Source organism: Bison bison, unplaced genomic scaffold (genome assembly GCF_000754665.1).
Source record: "Bison bison bison isolate TAMUID 2011002044 unplaced genomic scaffold, Bison_UMD1.0 scf7180017864038, whole genome shotgun sequence".
NCBI lineage: Eukaryota > Metazoa > Chordata > Mammalia > Artiodactyla > Bovidae > Bison > Bison bison.
Genome location: NW_011494610.1, coordinates 714,147 through 731,534, shown reverse-complemented (window position 1 = coordinate 731,534; position 17,388 = coordinate 714,147). Strand labels below are relative to the sequence as shown.

The following is a 17,388-nucleotide window of genomic DNA, read 5'->3' as shown; positions in this document are numbered from 1 at the left end:
CTAGTTACTGTTCTTGGTTTCCATGACACCAGTCTGTTGAATGGCCTCCAGCCTTACTGGGAGCTTCTCAGTCTTTCTCCTTCCTTTTCCTCCTCTATTTTATCTCTAATGTTGGTGGGCCTCAGGGACCATTTCTGGGTCTGCTCTCTATCTCACCCCAGGTGATTGCATTCATTTCCTCAGCATTAAATATCACCTACATGCTGATAAACCTCAGATTTATATCCCTTCTCCTCGGAGTCCAGACTGTTCCATCCAACTGTCTGCTACATATCTCCTCTCACATATCTTGTGAATGTCTCAAAAATAACATACCTAAATAGGAACTCTTGCTTCCTACCACCAACCTTCCTTCGTTTACTCCATCATGGTGTCACACCATCCAGTTTTAGGCCAAGAATCTAAGAATCATCTAGAATCCCTGGTTTGAATTAGGGTGGTGATAAAGATTATGCAAAGTGTCAACCTAGAGAGAGTTATTTAAGGAGTAAAGTGAACCAGACTTAATAATAGACTGGGTGCAGGGATGAGAGTTGTCAGGTACGACTTCCGGCCTTCCGGCTTGGACCACTTGACAGATATGGATGCCATTCACCGACATGGAGCACCCAGGAGACGGGCCAGTATGGAGGAAGAAGAACATATGTTTGGCTTTTCATGTTAGATTTGAGATCTCTCAGAGGCATCTAAGTGGAAGTATTGAGAAGTAATTGTATCTTTATCTCTGGACTTCTTCAGAAGGGAGGGTAGAACTAAGCTTGGGAGTCATCACAGCACTGATGGTAATTAAAGCCATTGGCATGGCTGAGATAGCCCAGGAAGAGTCTGAGGAGTTTGAAAGTGGCATAAGGATGATAAGCCTGCAAAGGAGATGCAGAAAGTTTTGTTAGAGAGGTGAGAAGGAACCCAATAGTTTAGTTTCAAGTTGCAAATGCTGCTGCGAGGTCAAGTAAAATGAGGAGTGGAGAACATGCGTTGGATTCAGCAAGATGGAGGTCGGTAGTGACCTCTGTGAGCTGTCTCGATGCAGTGCCAGGGACGAAAGCCAGATGGCCATGGCTTAAGAGGAGAGTGGGAGGTGAGTAAAGGAATCGTGAGGATACCCCACCTGCAGAGAAGTTCTGCTGTTAAGGGAAGGGGCTGAGAGGTGTCAGGAGGGGTGTGCCTATTTTTGTTTGTTTATTTTAAGATGGGATCTTCTTGAAAGGGGCTTCCCTGGTGACTGAGATGGTAAAGAATCTGCCTGCAAGACAGGAGACCCAGGTTCAATCCCTGGGTTGGGAAGATCCCCTCGAGAAGGGCATGGCCACCCACTCCAGTATCCTTGTCTGGAGAACTTCATGGACAGAGGAGCCTGGCAGGCTATAGTCCATGGGGTCACAAAGAGTTGGACACGACTGAGAAAGGAATCTTCTTGAGCACGTGTAAATGCCGGGAGTCCATCAGAGACAGAAAAAGATAAGGCAGGAGAAGGGAGAATTGCCGAGTAAGGTTTCTCAGATACTGGGAAGATGTGAGTGGGCTTTAGAACCCAGATTAGGGGCCTGTCCTCAGACAAGAGAGACATTTTCTCTGTTGCAAAGAGCAAGAAAGAGGAGAGAGATGTGTTCCCTCATCTATAAAATGGGGATAATTATAGTGCCTACCTCTGGGGCCAGTGGGGTGGGGATTCCATGAATGGGTGCTTATAATGGGCTCAGCCTGGGGTAGTAATGGCAGGGAGTTAAAATTCTACAGATAGCAGCCACTATTATTATCTTTCACTCTCGAAGCTCTGATCCACTCTCGTGTATGGATAATAATCATCAAACCTCACTTGGTTATAGCACTTAACTCTTTCCAGAGGATTACTTGGATATTCATCTATGTAAGCCTCACAGTGAAACCTGGGAGGATTTATTTTCCCTATTCTACAAAGGAGAACACTGAGGCTCAGAGAGGTGAAGAAACCTGCCCGAGGTCACAAAGCTGGCAGCCGCAGAGTTGGGAGGCCAGGTCCAATCCCCAAATTCACTCTCCCTACATCAGCTCCTACTTTCTCCACCAAGACGAACTCAGACTTAGGTCTCGCCTCTCCCCCATGCAGCCTCTACAGTATAGCCCTGTGTGGGAGCTCTGTTTTCCTCAGTGGTTGCGGTGTCCCCCGGAGAAAGGGCTGGGGAATCCATGGCTCGAATCTACAGCTTTAAGCTCACGAAAGAGAGGATTAAGTTTTGAACAAGGTGCCGAGCTCGGCTTGCTTTCTTGTTCCAGCCGGAGACAGGAGATTAGGGAAGACGATGCCCTATCTGCCAGCTCCATCACTTGTCAGGAGAAAGAAGAAAGTGAAACCTCCTTCAAGGCCTGGCACCGGTGCTGCCTGTCTGTCACCCCAGAGGAGGCCGTGCTCACAGTCAGGAGGGTGGTTTGGCCAAACTGGTTTGCAGCTTGCAGCCCCAGCCGTCCCAACCTGCGGATGTAGCACTCGAGAGAAATATTCTTTCCCGGTTCCCTTCTCCCATCTGTTCCAGTACAACGAGGTCATAAGGAGTGTTTCCACCTCTAAATTAAGACGCAACCCCTTGGACTTCCCTGGTGGTCCAGTGGTTAAGAACCCACCTGTCAGTGTCGGCGACATGGATTCGATCCCTGGTCCGGGAAGATTCCATGTGCTGAGAGGTAACTAAGCCCGTGTGCCACAACCACTGAAAATGGCGCACCCTACAGCCTGTGCTCTGCAGCAAGAGAAGCCAGGCAGTGCAATTAGAGAGTAGCCCCTGCTTACCGCAACTAGAGAAAGCCCACGCACAGCGATGAGGACCCAGTGCAGCCAAAAAAAAAAAAATTTTTTTTTGTAAAGACCCGATCCCTTGCCAAGATGCTCAGCCTGGCCACAGCTTACTTTTCTTTCCTCTTCTTCACCTCACAAGCCCCACCCCCGCCCCATACCCTGAATGTTCCTTCCTCTAGGACATTCTGCCAGGCACTCCCCTTCTCCTTTGTTCTAAATGGTGAACCCCTCCTTATCCTTAAAGGAGCAATTCAAATGTCACCTGCAACAAAAAGTCCCATATGACTTCCTTAGAGAAAAGTCCGACTCTTTATGACCCCCATTAGACTGTGGCCCTCCAGGCTCCTCTGTCCAGGGGATTCTCCAGGTAAGCATACTGGCATGGGTAGCCATTCGCTTCTCCAGGGGATCTATCCCACCCAGGGATTGAACCTCGGGTCGCCTGCATTGCAGGCAGATTCTTTACAGTCTGAGCCACCAGGGAAGCCCTCCTTAGAGAAAAGCGAGCCTTTATTGAGCACCTACTATGTGTGGTCTGCGGGTTAGGCTCAGAGATGCGTCATATCATGGCCTTGCTTCCAGGGGCTCGGGGTTGTCAGTCTGGTAGGAAGAAGCAGCAGGGCTGGAGGTCCCTGGGGATGTGGATGCAAAACTGCCGAGGAGGTGGGAAGTGACGACCCCCAAATGGGCAGGCTGGGGGCGGGGGGAGTGTTGATCTCAGGCCCCAGGCCTGATAGCGCAAGTGACAGGTCGCTTTCCCTGACAAAGCAGCCACCTGTACTTCTCCTTGGCATGCTGGCTCCTCTTGGCGTCTTCTGTGTGCTAACTTGTTCACAAACAAGCCAGGTGGAGTGGGGCAGGGGGAGCACCTGGTGAGAAGCATGGCTCTGATGTCAGACCACCTGTGCGACCTTGGGGACATCACCTGACCTCTCTGTGCCTGTCCCCTCCACAAAATGACAATAGAAATAGGGCCTGCCTCGTAGGGATGTTTGAGAAAGTGCATTACACACGAGATGCTTAGGATGGTGGTATCAGGCACTCAGTGGATGTCGGCTATTTTATTACTATTTATTATTTTCATTGAAAGAAGATTTGGGCCCATTATCAGCTCCCACTGTGCACTGGAGAAATTCACTCTCTCTGAGCCTCTCTCCATTGGGAAAATTAGGAAAGTAGTAGATTTCTAGCTCCGATATTCGAGGATAGAAATAAAAGGGGAATAGTAATTATAAGGGGCCGGGGGAATAGAAAGACCCAGTGAGAAACCTCTCCCCTCCCCCAGGAAGCCTACCGTGTTGGTGAGCCACAAAGGTGAATATCGAGAAGGGAGTGAGCGGCTGGATCACAGAGAAACTCAAATGTCAAAGCAATGCTTCCAAGAGGTGATAGGGCTTGATCAATAATTTGGAGACCGTGTCTAATCATTAAAGAGATAATGGGTCCTTCAGAGAGGCAGCGATCTCCCCATCCCCGGGGGAATGCGAGCAGAGGTCGAGATCTAAGAGAGGATTCAGACATTAGATGGTGGGCTAAGGTCTTGTTTTCTTCTTTTACTTATTTATTTGGCCGCACGAGGCCTTAATTGCAGCAGCATGCACAACCTTTTAGTTGTGGCACATGGGATCTAGTTCCCTGACCAGGGATTGAACCCAGGGGCCCTGCATTGGGATCAAGGAGTCTTAGCCACTGGACCACCAAGGAAACCCTCTGGGTGGGCTAAGGTCTTAGAGGGCATGAAACCCTCTCAGACACTGCAGCCCACCAGGAGTGGCCGTTGCAGGAAGAGGCAGTGACCATAGTGCTTAAGTAAGTGCTGCAGCCCTGGAGTCACCTGCTTCCTCAGTAAGTGACCTTGGCAGTTGACCCCATGCTCTCTGGCCCCAGTTTGCCCATCTATCAAATGGGAGTGATGGTTGCGTCTCGTGTCGCAGTTAGTGTGAGGATAGATGGGATAGCATGGACGTGCCCCTTTATTGCTGGGGTTCCTGTTATCGCTCCGCCTTGGCCTCCAGAAGCCCCATTCTGCTGTCTTGGCCTCTCCTGTCTCCCATCCTAGGAGGAAGCAGCTGCACTAGAGTCTGGGGCTGACGAGGCTCCAGCCGGAAGCCTCCCTAAGGAGCTTGCCATGGTTACCAGCTGCCTGCAAGGAGAGGCCATAAATCCTGAGCCCTGGGTGGTAGGAGGGAGGGAACCCGTGTGTGGGGTGGGAAGGGGGGCAGCTAAGTGGAATTGAATCTTGTTTAAGGAGGAGGCCCATGCCTCCCCGGGCCTGTAATTTACTGCGAGGTTGACAAGATGAAAGCGGAATTTTCAGTGGCATAATCGCTGGGACCTCAGGGAGCCGCGGGAGATGAGCCGCAAGGCAGGCAGTGGCAGCCAAGTCTTTAAGCGAGATCTGGGGCGCTGATCCCGCTGTGATCACAGTGCGGGGCGGCCGACCGGGGGGCACAGGGCTCCGAGCAGGGCCGGCCGCGCCGGCTAAGCCCGGGGCTCAGGCCACGTCTTGTCCGCTGTCATCTCCAGAGCCGAGGTCAGGCCCCGATTTTTCAGCCAATTTTATGTAGCGGAACGTACCGCCCAGGACAGCTGTGACAGTGGCTGCCAACAGCACTCAGCTGAGCACCTTCTCCAGCATTGCCCTCAGCCAAAGGGAGCTGTCCAGCTCAAGGTCATGCCCACTGGAGGGGAGCACAACTCATGTCCAATATCTGATAGGTGCATGGATTCAAAGGTGGGACCCCTTGGCTCAACTTGGAGCATCCCAACTCTGGAGCGCCCATGGAAGCAGCTGTGGCCTCTGTTGAGACAGCCTCACAATTCAAGCTCTCCGTCTGCTCAGCCTTGCCTCTCTCACCCCTTTCCTGTGTTCCCTTCAGCTCTACCCAGTAAACCTCCCGCAGGCACATCTCTACCCTGGAGCCTATTTCCAGGGAACCAGACTTAAGGCTTTCCCTCACCAGTGGGCTTGTTGTAAAACAGCTTTTGCGTGTAGTGTTGGAAGAGCATCACAGAGCCTCCTTTTCCTGATGGGGAGACTGAGGCCCAAAGAAGCAGGAAACTTACTCAAGAACATTTGGTGTTAGGGGCAAAAGCTGGGACACCAGACTCCCAGCCCAGTAGCCCAACTCCTCCACTTTATAGATGGGAAGACTGAGGCCCAGGGAGTTACAAGGTACAGGGGAGAGTGGGGGCATGGAGGCAGTGTGCTAGGGTGAAAGCTCACAGCTTTGTAGCTGGATCCTAGCCACACGGTTTTGAGCAGAACACCCCTTCTTAAGTGCTTCTATTTTTCATCAGTAACTAGAAAGACCAGTTCCCGTCTCAGGAGGATAGGGTGAGGCTCCCTTAAGTAACAATAAGAGCTGGCACTGGCTGTGTTTGGATGAGTCCTTCACACACATTTTGATGAACCACTGTGAAAACATGTCGCTCACAGTAGGTACATGATGCTTAGTTACACAACATCCTGACCACCTGGTCCAGGGGCTCCAAGATCAGCTTCAGAATCTGAGAGTGGGCTGTGCCAGACCTAGGACAGACTCTGGGGCCAGAAGTTCTTACATCAAGCCCTAGATCCCCACTTCCTGGCTATGAGTTTGGGCAAGTTACTTCACCTTTCTGTGCCCCGATGTCATCATCTGTAAAATAATAATAATGACTAAAACAGACTGGCACAAATTAAACAGGGTAATTCATGTAAAGTGCTTAGCACAGCGGTCAACAAGCACAGCATCTTACTTTTAGCTCATCAGATACCCACGTCCTGGCATGTAGAAAGCACCCTATAAACGTTGCCTATTAGTATTATTGTCAGTGTTAGTGAATCTGATGCCCTGGGGACCTGGAGATATGGATTTTAAAAGAGTCCTTCTTATTATGCTCCCAACATGACCCTGCTTCCGGCAGGTCCTCGGACGAGCCCTGGGAACCACATTTTGACCTTCCATTGTACCGAAGCCCAGAGAGGGTGGGGTCTTGCTCAAGGTCACCTAGCAGGGCGGGATCATAGCCAACCTCCAACCCAGTCCACTTGCCTTCCATCCTGAAGAGCTTCCTCCTGCCTGTACCGCAGAGGGACATATCCCTTAATGTCATCTGCTCGGGTTGCAGTAAAAATTAACTACCCTGAATATGTGCATCATCAATGCAGCTCCAAGACAGAGAAGGGATGGAAATGCGACATGTCACACACTTCTGGGGTATCCAGGCAGGCTCTTTAATGACTCCTTGGAGGGCCCTCCGCTCTAGGAGGACACCTCCCTCCAGAGCCTGCTGGTCTCCTCTGCTTTGGCCTGGGTTGGGACCCGATGCCAGGCACAGGATGGGTGCCCCAAGAGGCCTTGAGTGAGCAGAGCTGAGGGTGGGGCTTCACCCTTGACTCCTCTGGTTCCAGTCCCCCCTCAACCCACTTATGCATCTTACTAGTACATCTTGCCGGACCACTCAGGGTCACCTCAGTTCTCACCCCAGCCCAGATGGCAGTGTTCTACTGTCTAAGTGAAGGTGATGGGTGAGAACTTCTCCCCCAAGCTTGCTAGAGTAAAAACTGATGTACAGAGGGCAAAGGATGTTGCTGTGGGTCTCAGTGTCTGCCCCTGAGTATCCTTTACAACAGATAAACTTTAATAGAATCAGGTCTGTGGGAACTTCCTTCTGGCCTAAGCCACATATTCCAAGAACTGAGTAGGGGGAGGCAGAGACCCAGAAGAAGTATCCAGGCCCCTCGTAGGATGGAGGAACTGGGATCAGGTAAGCATGATATGAACAGATACAGCAGACAGAACAGTGAGAGACAGACAACCAAGGAGGCAAAACGGGGAGAAGATAGGAGGGTAGGAAGAGACAGACTAGAAGAAAGGGCAGGGGAAAGGAGGAAAGCAGAGGAAAAGGGGGAATGACTAGAATGGATATTCACACAATGGAGTACTAGGCAGCAGTGAAAAGGAAAGACACAGAACAAAAATGAATCATAAAAACAATGCTAACAAGACACAAAAGAGTGTATACAGGACGAGCCCATCTATCTCAAGTTAAAAAACCTAAGACTGTTGGAATGCATAATGAGTTGGTCAACTATATAAAAGGCAAGGGTCTGGTCATAACAAAAGTCTGGGAGAAGGGAAGCAGTGGGTTATAGTCAAAAAGGGACACAGTAGGGAGCTTCTGAAGAGGGGACCATATTCAGTGTTTTGATCAAAGGGCGATCTACAGGGTTCATTTTCTAATTATTTGCTAAATTTCTCATTTATGTTTCTTGTACTTTTCAGTATGAATGTTGATTGCACAGTTTTAACTGGTTACCAAAGTCAAGAAAGAGGAGGAGGAGGCGAGGGGGCACTCAGGAGTGAGAGGGAGAAGGACCTCCCAGGACTCTGCTCAGCTGGCCCCGCGGCAGGGCCCTGCCCCCCATCCGGCCGCATTTATAAAATGGAATAAATATTGACACGGCCAGGATGGTATTCAATTTGTCCTGATCACTGGTCTGCGGTGAGTTCTGACAGGGCGAGGTGTAAAACAGCAGCTCGGATGTAATTTCTACTGTCAACATGATGTACAGCGGGCTCTGCCTGCGGCACCAGCAGGCAGGCGGGATGGGGGCAGGGCGGGGGGCCAGGTGCAGGCCCCCGGGCACCTGGCATGGAGGGGCCAGGTGGTCACTTCAGGGCAGGTGAGCAGTGGCAGCCAAGGCATGCATGTGTGCATGTGTGGGTAGGTGTCAATGTGTATGCACGTGTGTGTTCGTAACTTTCACGGGAAGTCAGGCTACAAGTAGACAGTCAGGCTTGGGGTATATAGTGTCAGGAGGCGTTTGGGGGAGGGACACAGCTCATCCTTAGAGCCAAATGCAGGCCTTTCCTTCCTTCCCAGCAGCCACTAAGCCCCTCTTTGCTCATTCTCCTTCCCCACTCTCTGCGCAGCCCATTTGAATTTCACATCTACTACTAGCTAGCTGTGTGACCTTGGGCAAGTCCCTCAGCCTCTCCTCGCCACTTTCCCTTCTTCTGTAATAGATATTTTAAAGAGAGCTGCTGTAAGATTTCAGTCAGATCATTGATATAAAATGCCCTGGAACTAAGTGTTGCCTCTTATTATTAGCTAATTGAATGGCACCGTGCCTGGCACACAGTAAAAGTGCTAAAAATGTTATCTATCATTATTCTCGGTGACTCAGAATCAGCTCAGAACATGCACCCTACCTCCCTTTCTTCCTTCTCTATTCTTTCATCTGCCAAGGCCATTTCCCCAAAGGAACACAGCCTGGGACAAACCCCACTGTGTCCCGTCACCCCCTCCTCCCTCCCCAATTCTGATCAGAGTGAAATGGGATTGTGAAGGGGGGTGGTGGTAACTTACCTTATTGTGAGGAGTAAGCAAGGTAATGCCCAAAAAGTGCTGGAACACTAATGATCAATAAACATCACTTAAAAACCAGGGGTCATGCCCGATATTGCTCCCCCGTCATTCCTTACGTCTGACGCATCACCAAGCCTGGTCCACTTAATTTCTTAAATAATTCAAATCTGTTGCTTTCCCTCCGTCCCATACGGCCTCCCTGATCTATTCCAGCATCGAGTCTTCTTGCGTCCCCTTTTCTGGTCCTGTACCTGTACAGTTTGTCTTTTACGTCTCAAGCCCATGATCTTCTTCAAAACACAAGTTTGATCATATCTCCTTGCTAAAAAGCCTTCAATGCCCTCCCATTTGCTCTGGAGCTAAAATCTAAACTTCCTAAGACCCTTGGTGAGCCGCCTCTCCCCCTCACGTGCTATGTGAATTTTCAGGCCCTGAAATGTGGCTTTGCACCTTCTATTACTCGGGCCCCAGTATGCCTCGGTCATCCTTTACCTTTTAGCTCAAAAGCCCTTTCTCTGGGAACTGCCCCTCCCTGGCCCACCCAGCCCTAATGAGGTTCCTGTTAAACGTGGTAGTCCTCGTTACCTTCCCTCTGTGAATCTGCCCCCATTGGTAATTGTGTATTTACTTGTGAGATGATCGGCTTAATGAATGTCTTCTTACACACACACACACACACACACACACACACACACACACACACACACACCAGGGGGCAGAGACTTTGCTTTGCCCACAGCTACATCCTCAGCCTCTAACACAGTGCCTGGCATAGAGTAGGTGCTCAATAAATATTTAATGAGTCAACGAATGGAACAAACAGAAGGAAATGATGCCACAGAAGGGCGGTCTGCAGGGAGGTGGTATGGCAATAACCAGGCAACCACGGTGCGTGCCCTTCTGTCCATTCATCCATCCATCCATGCCTCCATCCATTCATGCCTTATTTCATCCAGTTCACTCACACATTCAGCAGCAGCCAGTCTGAGCATGTACGCAGGTATGAACTGAAGGGCAGAGAGCGGTAAGGGAGGTGCCCAGAGCCAGCTGGCCGGATGCTGAGACGAAGACAAAAGAGAGAGCCTGGTTCTGAGCCATGGCTCAGATGAGTGAGCTCACTGGGGAGGTGGTGGAGGGGAGGCAGAGAGACTGCCTGGAGGAGAGGGCAATGGGGCTGGGCCCCATGATGGGGGTCAGGGATGGATGTGGGCCAACGTGGGAGAACGGTATTCCTGGCAGAGGGAACAACAGTAGGAGCAAAGAACGAGGCATGAAAGTAATAAACAGTGGTTGACCCCGTGCGCCCAGAGAGATGAGCGCGTGGAGAGACGCCATGACAGCAACCTCCCCGGTGGTCCACTGGTTAAGAATCTGCCTTGCAATACAGGGGATTTAGCTTCGATCTCTGGTCACGAGAACTGAGATCCCACCTGCTGCAACTACTGAACCCATGGGCAGAACTAGAGAGCCCGCATACTGCAACTACCCCGACACAGCCACATCAACGAATGTAAAGGGTATCTTTGGAAACAAGGTGGTGACAGTGACATGGAGTGGGCCGGCCCAGACCTCCCGAGGCCTCAAGTGGCCGTGTGCGCAGTGGCTCAAGGAACAAGCTTTGGAGCCCACAGCCCAGAGGTTGAATCCCAGCTTCACCTCCTCTGGATGAGTCTGGGGCAAGTTTCATGAACTCTCTGTACCTCAGTTTCCTCATTTGATAAATGAGGACAAATAACAGTCCCCACCTCAAAGGATTATGTCTAGGTAGAGTCACTGAACATGAAGAACTCTGCTACTCTGAATGGTAACTAGTGAATGTCAGGCCTGAGTCTGGACTTCATCTTGAAGGCAAAAGGGAGCAGGGGAGAGATTTGAACAGAACCTTCCAGACTGAGCTAGGCTGCATGAAGGTGCCTCTGGCAGCATGCCCAGCATAGACTGGGGGCAAGACTGTCGGCCCTTGGACCAGCTTTGCAGATGGGGTAGTCCTTTATATGGGTTACATATGACCCCTCTTGTCCCCTCTCTCCCCTGATCTCCCACATTTTCCTCCCTCGATAACGGTCCAGCTACCAAGCCCAGAAGCTCTGGCATATCCTGAGCCCCCATTCAAACACTCAGAGAGATAGTCCCCACCCCACCTAGAAATACAGCACTGTTCACAGGACACCTGCATCACCCCCAGGGCCCTGGAAACAGCCCATGGGCTCAACTCACACAGAGTAGGCCCCTATGCAGTCAACCCTCCACACTTACTGAGCACCTGTCATGTGCCAGAAGTTGTTCTAGTTGCTGGGATACTGTGCGCATGCGTGCTGCCCCTACACACCTCATTACTGATGCAAAGGCACTCATGTGCTCAGGCACACCCATGCTCACGCGCGTCAAAGCAGGCTGAGGCAGTAACTGGTCTGCTCTCTCACTTGTGACTCCGCTGTGCCTTCCATGGAGCAGGGGGTCGGGAAGGGGCAGTGAGAGGTGGGCAGACCAAGGTGACTCTGCCCCATACCGCTCCACACCTCAACAGTTCCTATATTACTCTGGGGTCCGTTTTGGCCTGGAGGGAGAGTACTGAGCTGGTAGGGATCATTTTTCCCCCGAGGGAAGGCAGCAGCCAAGCACAGAGAGCTCTGGGCACAGGATCCAGCGGGCACAGTGCCCTTAGGACTCGGACAGGGCAGACAGGAACCAGGCTGCCAGGCACAGTTCCCACTGGCAGACCTGGGAGCCAGGTGGGCATGGAGAGAGGACATATACATGTCAGGCCAGCGTGGGGCAGAGAGGGAATGAATGGATGAGAAAATGAATGAACTACCTCTTCCTGCATTACACATCCCCTCCAGGGCAAGAGCCCTGGAGCCAGAGTAAGCACCACAACCTGGTACAGGACTTCACTCTTCTTACAAAGAGGTGCATTCATGGGCTTCTAGCAGTTGTTAAATAAATGCATGAATGAATAAATGAGTGACCAAGGGGACACATTTCTATGAGCCCCCTTTACCTGGGCAGGATACTTTTGTACACAATAGAAGTCCATTAATAATTTTATTTTTAATTTTTTAATTAATTACTTTATTTTAATTGGAGGCTAATTAGTAATTTTATAGTTTTGGTGTTTTTTTTTTTGGCCTCACTCCTTGGCATGTGGATCTTAGTTCCCTGACCAGGGATCAAACCCATGCCCCCTGCATTGGAAGCGAGGAGTCTTAACCACTGGACTGCCAGGGAAGTCCCTCCACTGGTGTTTTTCAAGTGACTAGAAATAATAGTAGCAATGGCCATTATCATTACATTAGCTTGCATTTATTGCCAAACACTGTGGATCTCTTCACTTGCTCATCTCATTTATCCCTTACACTGACTCTGGGAGGTAAGCACTGTTATCTCCATTTTTCAGATGAGAAAACTAAGACGCTAGAGAAAAGGAGAAAATTACCAAGATCATACAAACAGTAAAGCAATGGACCTGGGACTCAAATTCTGTTCTGACTTTGGATCTCTTGGTTTCAGGTCCCCTGAATGTTAAATTCTGTCCCAGAGATCGGGGCTAGGAAGATTATCAGAAGTTTGGGGGAGGAGGCACAGGTGAGGAGCCCCAGGCTACATGATGAAGTTCCTCCTGCTTTGTCCTGCCTGTGGGGTCACAGAGCCCTGCCCCTCTTCTTAGTCTTGGCAGAGTGAGAGGCTAGAAAACAAATGTGGGATGGGTTGGATAAGAATCCCTTCCTCTGTCCCCAAGGAGACAGCCAGATGACAAAGAAGGGTCTGGAGCCACTGAACTCGCAGTGCTGCAGCCTTGGCAGGAATGGTACTAGGGCACTAAAAAATCAAGAAAGGACATGCTGGTCACTCAGCCCGGATTTTAAAAGTATACACTGTAGACAGCTGTGGTGATGCCCACAGGACAGATGGGGCCACAAGAAATCATTGAGGCTGGCAGCTCCTCAGTCAAAGGGAAAGACATGTTGCCTGAGCAGCTCCCAAAATCTACCCGAGGCAAAACTCTCCTGAGTCCCAGGCCCCAGCTCCTTGTTTGGCTCTGGCAGGTGGGTGTAGGAAGGAGCAGGGAAGGGTGGAAGAAGGAATAGACATGACCTCTGCCCTCTAGAAGCTTGTCATCACAGCTGACACAAAACTTCAGAGGAAGGCCTAGCCATAGAGGTCTGAAGGGGTTCAGAGGAAAGAAGAAAAGGGGAGTCTGGAGGAAGTAGGGGCCAGAACTGGATCATGAAAGCCCAGAATGCATATCTTTGGTGGTTCAACAATACCATCAAGGATACAGACTTTTCCATCATTTTTAGTAGGGCCCTTTGGCCTCATGGTCCCATTGTCCCAGAATGGCTGACAGTGCTCTGGCCATCACCTCATATGTGCAGAAAACAAAAGGTTTCTCCTCAAGACATCTCTTTTTAAAGACTAAAAAAATACATATCCAGAAGCTCTCCAGGGCTTCTGGATTTCATTGACCAGAATTGTGTGTATGATACTTTATAGATCAGTCACTTGTGGAGACGGGAGAACGGCTCTTACTGGCTTAGACTAATCACTGTTCAGAGGGGAGGAGCTGCGCACGTGGCCCAGCTGTGGGAGGGTGGATATTAAAACAAAATTGAAACAAGAAAGAAGGTTAGGGGAATGAATTAGTCTTTAGCAGCAAGCCCATCTTTTATATTTCCCATCACTCTGTTTACACATCATAAAACCCAGCCAGACTGCTGAGGTAGGGGGGCGGGAGCTGGGGGAGCAGGCAAAACGGACCTTCAAAAATCCCTAGGGGGGCTGCCACCCACTCACACATGTCTCCACATATTCTCTTCCCAGCCTCTCCTGAACCCACTCCAGTCGCGCCAGCACACGCACCACCCAACCGAAATAGCTTTTGTCAAGGCCACCAATGACCTCTGTGTTGCTAAATCCAATGGTCAATTCAAAGTCTGCATCTGACTTGACCTATCAGTAGGATGACCATACAATTTACCGTCCAAGCTGAGAGTAAAAGGGGGTAAGACACTATTCATAGTTATGCCAGGACAGAGGCTGTAAAGTGGAACTGTCGCAGGCAAAGGTGGACAGAGGGTCACCAGTCAATGCCTCCTCCCTCCTTTCTTCTATGGGTTTCCAAGACATCTCCTCTCTCCCCGCCTCCCTTCCCTTCTCTCCCCGCCTCCCTTTCCCTCTCTCCCCTCTTTCTCAGGCTCCTTTACTATTTCCTCATCTCCCCAGTCTCTACGTGCTGAGATGTTGGACCTCTTCATCCGCCCTCACTTCTTCACAAGCTCACGCAGCCTCAGCTCTGAATACCACCCAAATTCCCACAATTATACCTGCAGGCAGGACCTCGCCTCTGAACTCCCGCCTCTGAACTCCTGACTGTAAGTGCTAGTCGCCTGCTTGATGTCTCCGCTGGGTATCCATCCGGGACTTGGTTGTAATATGTCCAAATGAGTCCCTGATCGCCTCCCCAGGTTTGCTCTGCTCATGCTTGCCTGCAGCCTGTGGGAGGGCACCCCATCATTTCTGTTGCCTAGGCTGCAGGTGTGGTCACGCTCCTTCCCTCTCTTTCCCTCACACCATTTCTGACCCACCAGCGTATCTTGTGGAGGAGATACACGCAGGAGGAGCCTTACTTCTCAGCACCTCCTCTGCTCCCACTTGGTCCAAGCCACGTTTACTCCTCGGCTGGATTATTGAAATAGCTCCCTCGCCACCCACCTCCCCTATCCCAGCTTCCCTCTGTTTTAAATCCACCAGCCAGAGTGATCTTTTAAAACACAAGTCAGATCGTGTCATTCCTCTGCTCAAACCCTCCTATGGGGTCCCATCTCACTCACAGAAATACCCAAAGGAGACCCTACAGGCTCTGATGCCAAGCTCATCTCACGGGCTTCACCTCCTGCTACCCCGCTGCACTGACTCCAGTTCAGCAACACTGGGCTCCTTGCCGTTCCCCCTGCACACCACACGCGCCCTGACCTCAGGACGTGACGTCCGCACTGCTGTCCCCTTAGCCTGGAATGCTCTTCTTCCACGCACGTGCACAGCTCTCTCCTTCGCTCACTTCAGATCTCTGTTCAGATGTCATCTTCACCGCGGGGCCTTCCCTGACCACCATATATAAACTATTACTTATAATACATGATTGAGAGAGAGAGAGAAAATCCCCACCCCCAACACTTCCTGTGCCCCAGATTTGTTTTTCTCCATGGCGCTTACCATCATCTGACATGCTGTTTGTTTGTTTATTCTCTGACCCCCACTGGAGGTGCAAGAGCAAGGACTCTTTCTTTTCATTGTGCCAAGAACAGCATAGAGTGGAAACTCACAAACATCTATAGAATGAACGAGTATGCACCAGATATACACACACACATATGCCAGCATGCACAATTGCAGACCCATGCCACAGGCGTACAGGAACTACACACATTTACCCGAGAAGCCAAGAGCACATGGATTAGAGGAGGTGAGGCTGATGAGCAGACTGGGTGAAGCCAACACTAACTGAGCCAGGCTGGGGCTTAACTTTTCATCCCACGTGGGACTCAACAACCGCGCAGTAGAATGAGACGTGCGGCCCAGAGAAGGCCACCAACACGCCCAAAATCTCACCAGGAGGCCCAGTGGAGCCAAACGTGACCCCACGGCACTACAGCTACCTCCCCTGAAGGACTCGGAATTCCAGGATGGGGCCTTGTACTTGACACCCACTCAGGACAAGCAGCTGGAACAGGAAAGAAAGGAAGGAAGGGAGGGAACAGGTTGGAGTGTCTGCAGCAGCCCTGGCAGGTCTGTGCCGAGCAGGGTTGGCTTGCGTCCAGGGCATCTGGCCAACACGCCCAAAGGCAGACCCAGTGGGCTGAGGTATGAAGGCCCAGGGAGGGAGGAAGAGATGGGGTTGTGAGGACCTTGCCCCTCAAACAACGGTGCAGGATCAGTGCTGTACAAGGGCGCCTGGCCCAGGGGCAGGTGGGGCTGAGAGGCGGCCACCCTTGTCCTGCCAAGCGAGCCTCCTGACCTGGGGCTGATCTACTCAGAGGGGCATCTTTCCCCATCCTCCTAAAGGTGCCCTCTGCCAAGGAGAATCTGAGTCCTGGGTTCGAGGCTCCACCCATCATCAGGCATCCTGTGCAAATCTGGATGACACTCTTGGACTCCACCCCTTTCTAAAGTGGGAGCTGACCTTAGACCTCTGCACCCTCCCCATATAGCGCACCCTCTCCTCCCCAACACCCCAAACGCCACCTGCCCCCATCCCCCCTGTGCTTCAACTCCAAGTGCCACCTTCTCTGTGATGCTGTCCCTACCCCACAATTCACTATGCCTGGCCCTCCACATTGAAGGGCTTCATCAGGAAAGTCCCTTATGGCCCTGTGCCATTTCGTTCTACCATGGTTTTTTACTGTATAAAGTCCCTCCAAGCCTTTCTCTGCACACTCAGAATAAAATGGACACTGTGTTTCTTCCTCCGGTCCTCCTCAGTCTAGCCAGTACCCCTCTCTCTTTCATCTTCATCTGGACTGCTCCATGCCAACCACAGTGACCTCCTCCCCATTCCTCAGCTTCTCCAAGCCTCTGGACCTTTGTACAGACTGTTCCCTCTGCTGTCCCCAGCTCCGTCTCATTCCTCCAGATCAGCCAAATGTCACCTCTGAGAGGTCCTCCCTGATACTTTGTCTATAATAACACACACCCCAACTCTTTCATCACCCTCTTCCTTCCTCTTTCCTGCTTTATATTCCTTCTTAATGCTTACCACTCCCTGGAATTGCATTGTAGAATTTATTCCTTTGTTACCAGAAGGTCAGCTTCATGAGAGCTGGGACTTTATTTTATTACTTTGTCCCCAGTGCCTAGTGCAGGAACTGGAATCAGGGAGGCACGGGTAAATATTTGTAGAAAGAGTCTATGAATAACCAGAAGAAATGCACCTCTCTCCTGTCACATAGCTGAGGAGCTGATTGCATCTTGCTGTCTTACACAAAGAAATGATCTTTAAAGTGTGTTGAATGAATAAATGAAATGCATTTCTGTCTCCCTACTAGTAGCAGACACTAATGTTTAATGAATGAATGAATGATTGCATCTTAGTATGTCCCTGTCTTGTAAAAGGTGTTATAAAGAAAGACATAAAGAAGAGAGGGGGATAGGGGGAAGGAGAAAGAGCCACAGTGGGGTGCTTGCAAACATTGAGGGATTGCCCCTTGTTCCCACTTCCTGCACCCCCCCCAGCCCTCCCCAGAGATGGTCCCCGACTCCCCAAA

General features: G+C 50.8%; 1 protein-coding gene across 1 annotated transcript in view; it reads left to right on the top strand.

Annotated features, from left to right (window-relative positions):
• The first annotated feature begins 599 nt into the window (after nucleotides 1–599).
• Nucleotides 600–17,388, top strand: part of CDH22 (cadherin 22, type 2) — a 104,673-nt gene continuing 87,884 nt past the window's right edge. The window contains 1 exon segment of the mRNA XM_010835113.1: nucleotides 600–623. Coding sequence (XP_010833415.1) covers nucleotides 600–623 — 24 coding nt within the window.